At 35.9% G+C, this 13,865-nt stretch overlaps 1 protein-coding gene across 1 annotated transcript; it reads right to left on the bottom strand.

The window, feature by feature from the left end:
- Positions 1-354: 354 nt before the first annotated feature.
- Positions 355-11,343, bottom strand: CtsK1 (C1 family peptidase 26-29-p). The gene is made up of 11 exons (XM_019057267.2): positions 11,078-11,343; positions 10,261-10,449; positions 8,871-9,043; positions 8,164-8,268; positions 6,973-7,123; positions 6,404-6,599; positions 5,773-5,990; positions 4,765-4,865; positions 3,999-4,127; positions 3,179-3,368; positions 355-1,740 (listed from the first exon to the last, which is right to left on the bottom strand). The coding sequence occupies exons 1-11, from the start codon at positions 11,121-11,123 to the stop codon at positions 1,553-1,555; spliced, it is 1,686 nt and encodes a 561-aa protein (XP_018912812.1). The 5' UTR covers positions 11,124-11,343; the 3' UTR covers positions 355-1,552.
- Between the last annotated feature and the right edge of the window lie 2,522 nt (positions 11,344-13,865).

Raw genomic sequence — 13,865 nt, 5'->3', positions numbered from 1 at the left:
CGTAACTAAGTGCATACCTAGCTGCATTCATAATACATCCTGAACCTTGAGAGGGGAAAATAATTTTAAGATTACCAAAGTTTTTGAATGAAATTACTTCAAAATTTTAGAAAGAAGATACTTTATTTCTATTTCTATCCTATGGCAGTCTGGGAACTTGAAGAACATCTGAGGATAAGCAAAAACATATGTTTCATAATTATTGAGATTGAACCTTTGTTCCCTCTAACCACATTTCAGACAACTCAAACTGTTGTACTCCAGTTCCTAAAATAATAATTAAAAAAATAAAAAAATCTTTAAAATCAGCATGTTGTGGATCACTAGAGTCAGGTATGATTGAGAAGACAAACATTCTGTTTAAGGTTTTAATAAGGAGAACACACAGGCATTAGAAAATACTTCATGTTACATTACGTTGATACTTACCAGCTATTGATGGATCTTATTAATTATTTTTGATCAGTGTTCAGAGGTTTAAAATCAGTCTTTTCTTTTGACGTATAAATGCTGAAAGGAACTATGATGATTTAAATCAAAAAGAGCTTTGTAGTATGTAAATCCCTCAGTTATTCTAAATTTAATGCATTTGCAGATAGTTCCGCGTAGCATGAATGCATCCATTCAAGAGATATCTGCTTTATCCTTGCAACAATTTGAAGTTCATACTTTAAAGGTTTAAACTGTGTGAAAATAAATTTTAGGGCTGACTGTGCGATTAAAAATCTATTTTCACTTGAGAAGCATTTGATAATGCTGACTTAGGACTGGTATATAAACTTAAATTATGTGAAGCTCTGCCTAATGATTCCTGTGATTTGAATATTATAAGAATGAATATCCTCATACATCAATAGGGGAACAAAGTAGAAAATCATAGTAGTTTCACACTATTGATAGTATTTTTAGTCCTGATTATTAAGTACCTGAGAAAGGACACAAGACTGTTGCTCAGTTTGGGGCTGTCCACAAATTTATTTTTGGGAGGTGAGGAAGGACACAAAGAGATTGTAAGCAAATGGACAAGATTTGGAGGTTTCATTGGCTTCTAATTCCTCTCATATTTAAACACGTCCATTAGGGTGAAAATCCCTGAGACAAATTAAAATGGAAGTTAAGCAGCAGGTCAAATTCTTAAAATCGTCTTTTCAACTGAAAACTGAGTGATAAAAAACATTTTTTTACTCACTCTTGGAACAGTTCTACCGCAAAATCAACTTGTTAACCAACAAAGCAGAGCCACTGGTTTTGATAGAAAATTTGTTTTCATCCTTGAGTTCTTCCTGCAGATAAATAATGTATTCATTTTGGTATGTATATAGTTTATCGCATTTCTTGCACAGCTTGAATTAGGAAAATCTAATTATTCCTAGTACCATGCTCGGAGCCAAAAACTGTTGAACTTTCTCTTTTTTTTACCTTACAACCACATCTTAAAACTTACATGTAGTTTTGTACTTCAGTCAGTGAATGGTAACCCTGAGTTACAAACAAAAATGATGACGAAAACCATTCTTTCAGTCCATTAATTTTGTTCACTGGATACTTGAATTTATTTCATCAGGACGTAAGTAGGAGCTGTTGTCACTCCACAGATATTATTGACAGGAGAAATGAGTATGTAGCCATCATTGCCCCAGTAGGTAGACCATGAATTTTTCACCAACCAATATTCTTTACCGTTGAGAGACCCGTAACCAACCAGAAGCACAGAGTGATCAAGCTCATCCACACCATTCTCTGAAAAAAGAGATGCAACATCGTCAGGATACAAAATATTACAAAGGATCATTATTTTTATTGAAACTTAAGTCTTGATGTACATACATAATGTACTCTCTTTGTAAAATTTACCTATCAAGGCTGAACTTAGCGCATCCAGGAAACATATTGATGACTAGGGCTGTGCGAATATTCGAGTTCGAATAATTTTTCCGAACTTGGAAACCTCGAATAATCGAATAATTCGAGAACATTGACAAAACTTCGAATATCTAAAGAAAAAGATCGAATACTCTAAATCTACAATTATGTTTTATTTTCATCAAGGAAAAGGTATCCTTGCAATGGAGGTGTTGCATGTGTGAGGAATTTGCGATTTGACGGTTGATTCTCACGTAAAAGTTCGCAAGAGACACGATCGATGGTGTCACTGGTTTTCTCTCAAATCAACTCCCAAGCTCAAAAAAAGCTCTCAAGTTGAGGCCAAAATGGAGGGATATCCCACGCTATCCTGAGAGTCCACCTCTACATTGAGAAAAACTCTCCATGCAAAGATAGGGAGCAAATACATTGACAGGGCTACCACTTTATTTGGGGACTCGAAAACTGAAAACACGGCAACCCTGCTAATGTATTTGCTCCCCATGGAGAGTTTGTCTTGATGTAGAGGTGGACTCTTAGGATAGCGTGGGATATCCCCTCCATTTTGGGATCAACTTGAGAGCTTTTTTTGATCTTGGGAGTTGATTTCAGAGAAAACCAGTGGCACCATCGTGTTTCTCGCTAACTTTTACGTAAGAATCAACAGTCAAATCGCAAATTCCTCACACATGCAACATCTCCATTCTGTTTGATTTTTGAGATAAAGAAAGAAAATTTTTAAAAAATTTTGATGGAATGATTAGTTTTCCTTTAAAATGTAAAACATTAATAAAGACTTACAACATCTCACTCGGTGATATGGAAGTTTTGGCCTCAGTCATCGATATCTACATTATAAGATGATAAAATTGACTAGAGAAACCTTGAATAGTTGCTTTTGATAATACTTCTCAGTGCAGTATATCTACAGTGAAACTACCAGTTCTCATATGTCGGTTTGCGACGTTGTAAACTGCCTGTCATACTTTATTTTTTACATGGAAAACTACTCAAGGTCAACTCGCCAAGACATCCGTGATTTTTCTTCTCTGTGCAAAGAAAAGTCTGAGAAAATTTTAGGAAATGATACTCCGAAAAAATAAAAGGGGAGCGAAGATTTTTAAACATTGTAAACAAGATACATGGTCTGGTACTTTCACCATCAATATGTACAAACAAATATCAGCTCATTTTTATATCTACTGAAAAAGAGGAGAGATAATCTTTGGAGAAAGATGCATTCATTGAGTCAACTCACGTAAAAACTATTGTCCTTCCCTCACAATTAAAAAAGTAAAATTGAAGATGTGCTTACTACAATCAGGATCATCATAGATTCCATTTGAGAAGAAGGTAAATGTCCTGGGTGACGCATCAATTGAGATGGAAATGGGACCTTTCTTGAACAAGGCAACCTTGAGAGCTTTTTCATCATTTACAGTAACATTCACATAGCCTGAGATACCTCCAAAAAGCCTGGAGTTGTTCACATGACAGAAACCGTCCTGAAATTTAAAAAAAATGGAATTACCCTGAAAAAAGCAGAAAAAGGAGGACTTTCATGCTTCTCTAAATGAATGACATGAATGCAGAACAAAGAAAAATTATTTTTTTCAAAATTTCAATTCCGCCGGAGTTTTTATTTGAAACAAATTTCCAGTTATGGGTGATTCATGAATTTGGGTTCCGGTAACTGGAGTGCTATAAAACCTTACACGTAAGGCAGCAAATTATCACCTGATTTCGAGTCAGAGAAATTGGAGGTGTCACATCATTGCCGCCCATCAAGAATTGCTTCTCTGAGCAAAAAGAGGGCAATGATCCCCACTTTGGTAACAACGCATCATCGAAGAATTACAAAGTGATCAATGGTCGCTAGATTGCAACATCAAAATTAGATAGTTTCATTTGATAGCAAGTGCCTTTTTCTTATCAAGGGTTTCTTACATTGATAGCAGCCCTATAACGTGCTGAAGGACTTTATCTATCTGGCCATATTCTACAGATTTACCTTGGTAACTAGTAATTAGAAATATTAATTTCGCTGCGGCTAGCTTTTTAGAGTATTTCCAAAACTGCTAGCGATAAGCCATTTGAATAAAATAACAAGAGATTCGTAGAGAAATTTTACTAACCGCTCCAAGGTAGGGATAATCTTCTTCAGTTGGAAGTCCACCATGCTTCTGAATCCACTTGTAAGCCCTGTAGTCCTCCCCACCATCACAACCATTGTTTCCATATCCCCAAGAACAATCCACCAACGCCTGAAATGAAGGTATATTCATTATATTCTGCTGATTAAAAGTAACAATGACAATTCTGAGTCAATAGAACTATTAAGTGGTCATCAATGATGGAGTAATATTTTTCAGTGACATCAAATGATGAAGATATGACACATCACACAAAATATATGAATACTATAATGAAGCTACTTAAAACTAATAAATGACTATTCACAAAGAGGGAACTTTAGCATAGGAAAACTCATGATAGAAACATTGATATCACAGCTTAGATGAGTGTTTTATAGACATTTCGACATAAAAGGCGTATTGGCACAAAATGTCTGACTGAACTGGAGTCATGGCGATCAGAAATTTGCAGTTTAAGAGAAAAAAGTAGGATTGAGAATTTTATCCACCATGGTTGGGACTCAAAAATAACAGGTTAAAATGTAACTTCGCCTCTAGATTGGAGTAAAAAAGGAACAAAACTGCACTTGCCTTATACTTTAAGATACTGGCTTGTATATCTTGTTGATAGCTCAAAAATACATTTTTTGATTGAGTGTGACAAAAATCGACTTTCCTGAAAATTCTTTCCCCATGTGCAAAGGTGGCTTTCTGTGAAGAAAATACACTTGAAAGTTGATTTGTTGAGCAAAGGATCATTACTTACTTGAGGAGCGAGGACAACTTGATACTTATACTTCAAGAAGAATGCGCCTTCAACAGTGCCAGTTGTTCCAAACGTCCAACAGGAGCCACAGACAGATTGATCTAAACAATTAAGTTTAACAATTACATTTTGAATTTGAGGGGGAAAAAAATTTACCTCTCACACTCATAAATTTCATATAATTATATATTCTTTTTCAAGCTCGACCTGTGTAAGTTGCTTTAATTTGATACAAAAGTGGTTTTTAGCCTAAAATTCAGGGATTTTCCTGGAAAAATTAAAACAGGGTTGTTGGCTTCTATTGCAGTAAACCAGGCGCCTGTGATGACCAGCAAAGTATCCCTGTTACAGAGCAAAGCTTGGTCTCAGAAATATGTGGCAGATTGCTCTACCTTATACCTTTTTGGTAGGGTGAATTGAAACCCCTTAGGAGGCTGCGAGAGCCCTTGAGGAATGCCTCAGGAAAAAAGATACATTAATAATAGAAGACTACAAATTGAGTTATGTGTATCACTGCATGAAGGAAGGGTTAAAATGATAGAAGACTACAAATTGAGTTGTGTGTATCACTGCATGAAGGAAGGGTTAAAGAACATTTTGGAAAAAAAAAAAAAAAAAACTTCCAAAAATGTAATACTGAACCGAATTAATGACAATAATGATTTCAAGTTGACAGTTCAAAAAACACAGTTTTGCAGAAAGAGACTTAATTTTTTAATCTGCCGAGTTCAGGATTTAAAATTGTCAGAATAAAAGAAAAGAAAAAATACACCCTCTTTAAACAAAAATGAAACAGCAATGGCTAAATGTGAAAAATGTGTAGGTATTAAATTGCAATGTTCAAAAAAATCTTCAATTATGCTTTATTCTCTTGCGAGAATACAAATCAAATTTTCCCTTGCAATTTTGAATAATTTATTAGAAAATTCATAGTACATTCGGTGATACATTGAGTGAATCCTGCCGAATAAAACACAACCTTTGAAACAAGAGAGTTTTTTGACTTACCTTTTACTGGTGTAACAGCACCAAAGAGTCTCCAATCCAATGTTTCAGGAACATCTGCTATCTCTTTTTCAGCATCATAAGGGAATGGCAATCCACCATTGTATCCAGCAGAGTATTTCCTGCCTCTTAGGGCTTTCAACTCCATTTCACTACGATCCGCCAGATGGTTGACTGCCATTTGGAAGCCAAGGTTTGCACGGTTCTTTGAATGAATGAACCTGCAATGTTAAAGCACTATGAAAAATGTACATCATCATTGTTAATACAATTTTGTAACATGTCACTATCATGTAAACTTGAGTAGTTAGCTAGTTGCCCGATTACTGCCTGATTATTGAAACTATTTCTGGCTATGTTGGTAAGATAAGACAAAACATCTGTCAAACAATTATCTGTGCCGTATAATACATCAATTTTTGAACAACTGGTGATGCTGATATTAAGTTCAAAAATGAGGCTACAGTTCAGCAAATCCTGAGGGAGTTATAAAAAATATTGTAGCTGAACAGAAAATTACTATTCGAAACATTAGGTTAGAAGCCTGTTAAGGCCCTAATGCAAGGGATATCAGAGTCAATTGTTTCATCTTTGATACAAAAAGGCACGCCCAGCTCAGTTTAAAAAATCTCACCTTAAATTTTGTCGGAAAATTTCTTTGCGGTTGATGTGTTCGTGAGTGGAAGGACTGTACGATTTGTTGTGCTTGCGTTTGAATGCATCAAAGGAGTTGTCGACATGTTCATCGTAATTTTCAATGAATTCTTTGATAGGATTAAACGTGTAGATATGATCAACTCCAGGGCCAGGAAAACTCCCGCACTTCAGGTCTGAAAATTCAAGTATTTATGTCAACATAGACAAAGATTATAATGATGTTTAAAAAAATGATCGGATTACTCTGCATTACGTAAGAAGTTCAGCTGCTTTAAGACTCTCATATCCCCTCCTCCCGCCAAATTCTCTTCGTCACAAATACCACTAAAATATTATAGAGATCAGCAAGAACTTCTGGGCGGCAAACATTTGAATAATTCATTGTATCATCGGTATGCAAATAGGATTTTTTAAATTTTTTCTTTTTTTTTCTGATACTTGTTGATTATTGTAAGCTATTATCCACCTTCAAAATTCAAAATTGAGTCCTGGACTGACTCAGATTATTTAAGTATGGGAGAATATTTCAAAGGACTTGGTACTCACTTTCTGCGATGATGAATACATCTGGATCTGGTGACTCTGTAGTATATGAATCATACGATAAATAGTAATGATCAAAGTGAGAGCCTAAGAGTGAATTGTAGCCGTTCATTTCATACCGAACAGGAATAGGTGTCTTGCTTCCATTGACTCGCTACAAAGAAATAAGACGAGAGAAATAGTTTTGGTTGAAATACGCTCCTTGGTGGAAACTTTCGAGGAAACAAAGTTTAGGAAAATAGAGACGTAAAAATCTTTAAAAATCTGAGGGACAGTAAACAAATGTTATGAGCTCAAGTTTGTTAAGGAAAAAAAAGAAATGCAATATTTTCTCTTCAAAAGGGAAAGGAAAGGGAGTAGGTAATGGAATTCTACACATTTCAGCAACAGGTAACTCCTTGAACGGATTTGAAAAGTTACAAACTAATCAGTGCTATAATTGTTGATTAGAAAGAAGATGGTGGTTGCTAATTTACAAGCTGTCTTCATGGAGGTCAGCTGATTTTTAAAAGCATCAACATTAATAAACCACCATCAACTGCTTCCTCTAGTACAGCAGCTAAAACTTTTCATTTCCTATGGTTTACTTTACAAAAGCCACTGCTATTCAACTTATGTCTTTTAATTAGTGTCTGCCTCTGGAGATATACGCTTAAATTTTGCAGATACAGAATCGGCCCATTCTACAATGGTCACTCCAAAATTTGCGACAGAAGGTCTAAGTCCTACTGGCTGATAAATAAATAGACCTTGGTAAAAATTCAGATTTTTCAATGGGCCTCTAGACAAAGTGTGAATTTAAGCACAACACCACGTGTTGCCTTTTCAAAATTTCACAAAAAAAAAAAAAAAAAAAAAAAAGAATCACACAAAAGGAAGTCTGAAAAACAACTCCTGAATAAGATATACGTGTTTTCTGTTAACATTGGTGAATGGCAAAATTACAAATGACGTCATATCTAATTGAACTTCCATTTACCTATGTTTAAAAGACTTGTTAATATCTCGTTCAGGCGTTAATTCAAAACTTCCCATTGTGTGAATTGTTTTCTATGTGAGATTTTGAAGAGAAAAAATAGGTATGATTTTTAACATTCTTGAATCTTTTCTAAGACTGCTTTGAATCAGAGAAAGTGACAAATAAAATCAGTGGCTAGGATGAGATTTTAAAAGTTTTTCTTTGATAAATCTCACCTCGTATCTGACCCAGGCAGTGTACTTGCTAACTTTGTGGCCATCAGATTCTACATATCTCCACTTGTCAACTGGAGTTCCATCAACTATATCTTGTCCGATGAACTGGAACAAAGAGCACAATTTAAATTAAGCCAGACTGTCTCTCTCCAGGAGTATCTTGATATTGGAGAGTGTTCCAAACTCATTTTAAAGATTCTTTTTTCCATATTTCTTCCTTCTTATTCTCAAATAATTTCAATGTACATGAAGTTATTGATGCTAAATGAGTAGTTACTATAATGTTTTTCCCTCCAAAAAAAGAGATTATCTTGGAACAATTGTAGAAACGCTGATAAAGAATAGGGTGTTCAGAGATTTATTTTTGAGAGAAATAAACCAAGAAATCGTTACGTAGACTTAAAGACTGACTACACATAAGATAAAAAAAGTAGGCATTAGATCAAAGGCCAATAAATGCGACTCAGACTGAGATAACTTCAGAGAGTAGATTGCAGAGAGGCCGATAAGTAATAACACGATTATGATTGTTTCTTATCCTACTTCTGATGTAAATGTTTTTTCTTGAGAGAAAATGAAGGTGATTTATTTGCCATTTAGAGCAGGGTCTATCATAACAGGTATTCAAAATACCTTAATTGCCATTCAATTGATTAAACGAGGTTTCAGATTTTTATTCGACCCAGCATGAAATGGATGAAACTCACTTTGAAGTTGGTCAAGTCAGGGACGACTGACTGAGGGGTGATATGGTAACTGTCTGAACCATTGACTTGCATGCAGCTTTCAACATTGGTCTCATCCTCTGTTGTAACAGGCACGACTTTGATACTAGCACCATACTGCCCTGAGTTGGAAAGCTGGTAGGTTTTCATCATTCCTGGCGAAGAAAGGAAAATTATACATTATGGTGATGGTAACACGATATGAGTCTTTAAACATTTAAATGTACGTATTCATGGAAGCATGTAGAATACTGTTATCCTATTTTCTTGTTTATTTCAATGGTAGAGATTTTTGTGAGGTAAAAATGCTGACTTCGTCGCAGTCTAACTTCTGGTGAAAATTTAAGACAGAGCATTCTTAAAAAGTTTGCTAGGGTGGCAATAAAGGAACAGGTACACCATTCTTATGTCACTAAAAAGATCAAGTAATTATATATACTCAAGCTGGAGTGTAAAATTTAATAATTCAAATACACTGCCCTGCGGAGAGATTCATGTTGCTGAGAGTCATTCTGAAGTATTGTCGAAACCAAATGATGAAGAGCACTCATTTCAGTGGTTTCCATCTTAAAAAGGAGGCTGTTTTCTAGCAGCAAAGAGGAGCTATGCAGCTATCTACTAAGTACCTTCGACCGCTTTCAAAGTATGCCGACACTTCACATTTTTTGTGCATTATCCTGTCTATTATTTTTCAATTTGTCTTAACAAATAAAAGAACAATTTTTGTAAAACTTTAAAAAGTATAATAATGCAAATTTTTACTCAAAATAAACACTGGAGGATTCAACATTTTAAGTAAAGTTGAAGATCCTTTTGATGAAGGTTTTTTTTCTGAATTGTTTTACTACTAGTACTACTACTACTACTACTACTAACAAGCTACTCTTATAGCACTTCTGTGCCCTCTTTGACATCCAAATGCCACTGATAGTCTGATAGCGATCCTGCTAGGGGTCCTCCGGCAAATCCTGTCTCCTCAATTCCTGCCTTATTCCATCGACCTACGATTTGGCAGGGCGTCCTTTATACATTTTCTGCTAGGGGAGACCCAATCCAGAATCTTCTTAGGCAACCTATCATCTGACATCTTTTGCACATGCCCATACCAGACAAGCTGTTTTGTGAAAATGTCATGCACTATGATGTTTTTGATGCCCATAATTTCATGTATTCTTTCATTCAGAATGTGATCTTGAATTTCCTAAATTTTTTTGCCCCTCAAAATTATAGCTCTCCTATAATAATAAACAATTTTGAAAAAAAACCGTATCTTTAAGCCATTAGCACTAATATCAAAAAGAGGGGATAGGTTCTTAACATTCCTCCTTCCAAAACACAGAATTGGACATCTTAAAAGTTAACTAATCTTTACCTCCATAGTAATCAATTCGGCTTGCTCCTACATTTGAGTCATACCAGGCGAAAAGAGGTTCTCTGATTTCAGCATATGGTATGTACAAAGTAGCTGTTAAAGAATAAGTTTTACTGAACACTGGACTGGACTCAGATTCCCGTACATCATTTTTAGAGTGGTGTATACGCAGACTGCATTCTTTGACGCCTGAAAAAGAGGAGAAATGCATTGAGAAAAATGTTAATAGAGCCTGCTTTGAAGTTTTGGCACTGGTTTTTGCTCTGAAATCTCTGGAGAGGAAAATGAACCATTGAATGTTGAGTTACAGAAGAATTCAGAAGTTTTCAAAAAGAATTTGTCATATTTTTTTAAAAAATATCTGAATTTTGCATGATGGTAGCTGGACAAGCTTGAAAAGCCTGAAGCAGGTGAACATTAACTTTATTTTTACCTTGACTTAGATGAAGAGGTTCGTACGGATAAGAGAAAATGTGTTTTCTGGTTTACAAAAACTACACAATTAATACTAAAAAACAAAAGAGAGTTTCGTCAGAAAAAAAAAGAAATGTAAGTTTTTCTCCCTCTTCGCCACCCCTTCCCGCGGTATTTTTTTATTATACTTATTGCTTTCGATCTTTTGTTTTGGTTGAGAACCAAAATGAGGAAAGAGAGAAAAAATTGAGAGTGACTGTACTAGGCAGAGATACTTGAAAACCAGGTAGAAAAACCAAAAAAATTAGAGTTTCTGAGCGATACCATTCCTCCACCCCCTCCCCTCCCGAAATAAAATATTTCACAATAGAATGTTAAAAACCAGAGGAAAAAAATCACTCACAGAATGATGCGCAGCAAATAATCAGGGCGGCGAGGTGGAGCTTCATCGTCGGTTATCACTGCAACAGAAGCTCGGCTAAAACCGACTGATTGTCTGATCGCCGGGGCTCAGAGACAGCGACGGCCGGCGTGCGTCAGGGCTGATGTAAACAGATCCAGCATTCGCTCACACGCTGATAAGCCCGGAAAAAAATCAGCGAAAAACGCGTCGAGAAGCGCTGACAATGAGCCGAGAATCTGAACCGCGCGGCAGTTATCGGCCGTGGCGCGGACAAAGGTGGGAAGCTCTTGCACCTCGTCACCAACGGGTCTACGGAGCCTTTTCAAATGCGTAGTAGATAACAGCACAGCTAATACGGCGATCTGTGATGAGAGAATACGGCTTCTGCCCCCCCCCCTCCCCCCCTTGGTAATCGGCGACAGCACGGCGGGGGGGTAGAAGGAGAGAAGGGGGACAATTGAGATCCACGGCAGTTTAAGTAGGGGAAGGTTGTCTACCTGCGGGCTGGACAATGGGCAACCCGACCCTCCCCCCCTTTCACCCCCCTCCTCCGTTCTAGCTGTGTGCAATTACTCGTCCCTATGTGAGCAGGATCTTGAGCTCCATCTTTCCTATCTCAGCAGCAGACAGCTGAGATGTAAGTACAGGGTGTGGCGAAAGTCCTGAGTCTTGTGTCCCTTGAACCAAATTGTCTTGGATTGAAATCCAGCTCCGGTTCAAAGAGGTTTGACCTCAGCTTGGTTTCGAACCCTCCACCTCTGAAAGATTACCTCTTCCGATTGAAAAAAAAAAAAAGAGAATTGAATAGAAAAAAATTCGGAGTCCGTATTTTAGCTCGATTTCCTTTAAGGATCCTTGTATTTTCAAACATTGGAAACTTCATTAACTACTATTTTGAAAGAGGGAATTTTTACTTTGCACCTTCCCTGAATGTATAGCTTCTCAGCAGAGAAGAATAATTTCTCAGAATGTCAATTCCATACAGGAGAAAACACTGCAACAAATGCGCAAAAAGTTGCTTCTTAAAAGTAAGTAAATGGTTGAAGAAACTCATGCTCTCCCACACAACACCATTGACCCTGGAAAATCATCAGACTTAAAATTTTAAGCGAAGTCAATTTGATTAGAGTCAAGAATGTCAGAGAAGAGTATAGGCACCTAGAAGCTCAACTACAGAAACATTCAACACGGTTCAAATGGTATTGAACAGTACTGGGACCATTGCAGCACCCTATATACAGATCTATCTTCAGTTGATATAGAAAGTGAAGGAGGGCTGGGGCTGACATTGAGAAGGAGAAAATAGATTATTTACTTGTTGCCTGTTGTTAGCTTAATCCACTATTTTTTAATATGTCACTTTTAACCGTTTGAATATGATCGTGTTGTGAGTTGACAATAGGACAGGGTGACAAAACCCCAATAGGAATAATATAGTATTGAAAATAGGTACTCATGAGTTGCTTCACATTTATATTACACATGAGAATAAAAGATAGTATTTACCCAATCTCAGAATAATTGGTTATTTTTTCGTTTCAACAACGAAGGTACCTAATTCAAAGTTTTGAGTTCTCTATCTTTTAATACAAAAAATTCAATTTTGGGTTCTTTTGACAGAAGCATGGATAGGTATAAAAGTAAATTAAAGAAATAATATCAAGGATAAAATTTCTTGAACGAATGATTTATGAATCAACTGTATTACTACCTAAATTTTATTTACATTTGTTTTCTTTTTCTTTATTCTTCCTTAATTTTTAGGTGAAAGAGACCAATATTTTTAAAACACAAAATAGGTAGTGAGCTTTTTACTGCATCAGTAAACATGCTCAAAATCCTTTCACTACCTTTCATGATCTTTCCAAGTAATTCCTATGACTCAAGTCTCAGGCTAATCTGATAGCTTTCTAAATTCTATTGGATTATCAAAAGGTCGGTTTGAAAAAATCAATCTCTAATTTACTTACATGTTATGTTGAGAACAGACAATAGCTGAAAAATTGAACGAATCATTGGCTAATGACACAATACAAGAAAGTACTTTAGCTCTTCGGTAAGGATGTTAAATAATATCTTTTAATCCCTAGATTCCCCTCTGGAACTATAAGTTCTGTATGAGTTTAAAGATGGTAATCTTTGAAATTGGTTAGAAACAGGGAAAAATACTCCTGAGTTCTAAAATAAAATTTTACTGTAAATATTATTTGGGAGGGGGAAAAAAAGGAAAAAACTCAGCAGGATTAATCTTTGCAATATTTCACTCTTCCTTAGTTGAGTAAGCAGTGCTTAGCACGAAGTCTCTATCTCCCTATCCTATAAACATATTTAACTTAATCTATCCTAATTAAATCAACCATCTTGCAAAACTGTTATCCATACTTTATTCTTATTAATCCAAAGCATTCAAAATAAGAGACGAGAAAACAACCTGGAGAAATTTGCACAATAAATCCTTGAAACAATTAGATTGTTCGTTTAATTTAATAAGGTTGTTTTAAATCTCTTTTGCAGTTTTTTTCAGTTGTTGGTTTTTCCCCCTGAATTTTCTGGCTTTCCCAGGATACAGACAACCCTGCTTCAAGAAATTTTCTCCGCTGGACATCCAATGTGCAACAGGCCTGACAATGACAGGGGTCTCGTCAACTTGATGGAAAAGGTGGCCATTTTATTCAAGGCTCTCCTTCTTGTCACAAGTGAATTTATGAGACTAAACAAAAATCATCTCAAAAAGCGAATTGCCATCGAATGTGCCTTAAAAATCTTAATCATTTGGAGTAAGGCTTAC

This window comes from Bemisia tabaci, chromosome 1, assembly GCF_918797505.1.
Source record: "Bemisia tabaci chromosome 1, PGI_BMITA_v3".
Taxonomy (NCBI): domain Eukaryota; kingdom Metazoa; phylum Arthropoda; class Insecta; order Hemiptera; family Aleyrodidae; genus Bemisia; species Bemisia tabaci.
Note: the sequence above shows the minus strand (reverse complement) of the source record. Positions and strands in the feature narration are given on the sequence as shown.

Excerpts from the sequence above, each read along its gene's own strand:
- CtsK1 (XM_019057267.2), bottom strand. The coding sequence starts at position 11,123 with ATGAAGCTCCACCTCGCCGCCCTGATTATTTGCTGCGCATCATTCT. Across the intron at positions 10,450-11,077 it reads TATTTGCTGCGCATCATTCT|GCGTCAAAGAATGCAGTCTG; the intron begins GTGAGTGATTTT and ends CCTCTTTTTCAG. Across the intron at positions 4,866-5,772 it reads TGCTGTTACACCAGTAAAAG|ATCAATCTGTCTGTGGCTCC; the intron begins GTAAGTCAAAAA and ends TTAATTGTTTAG.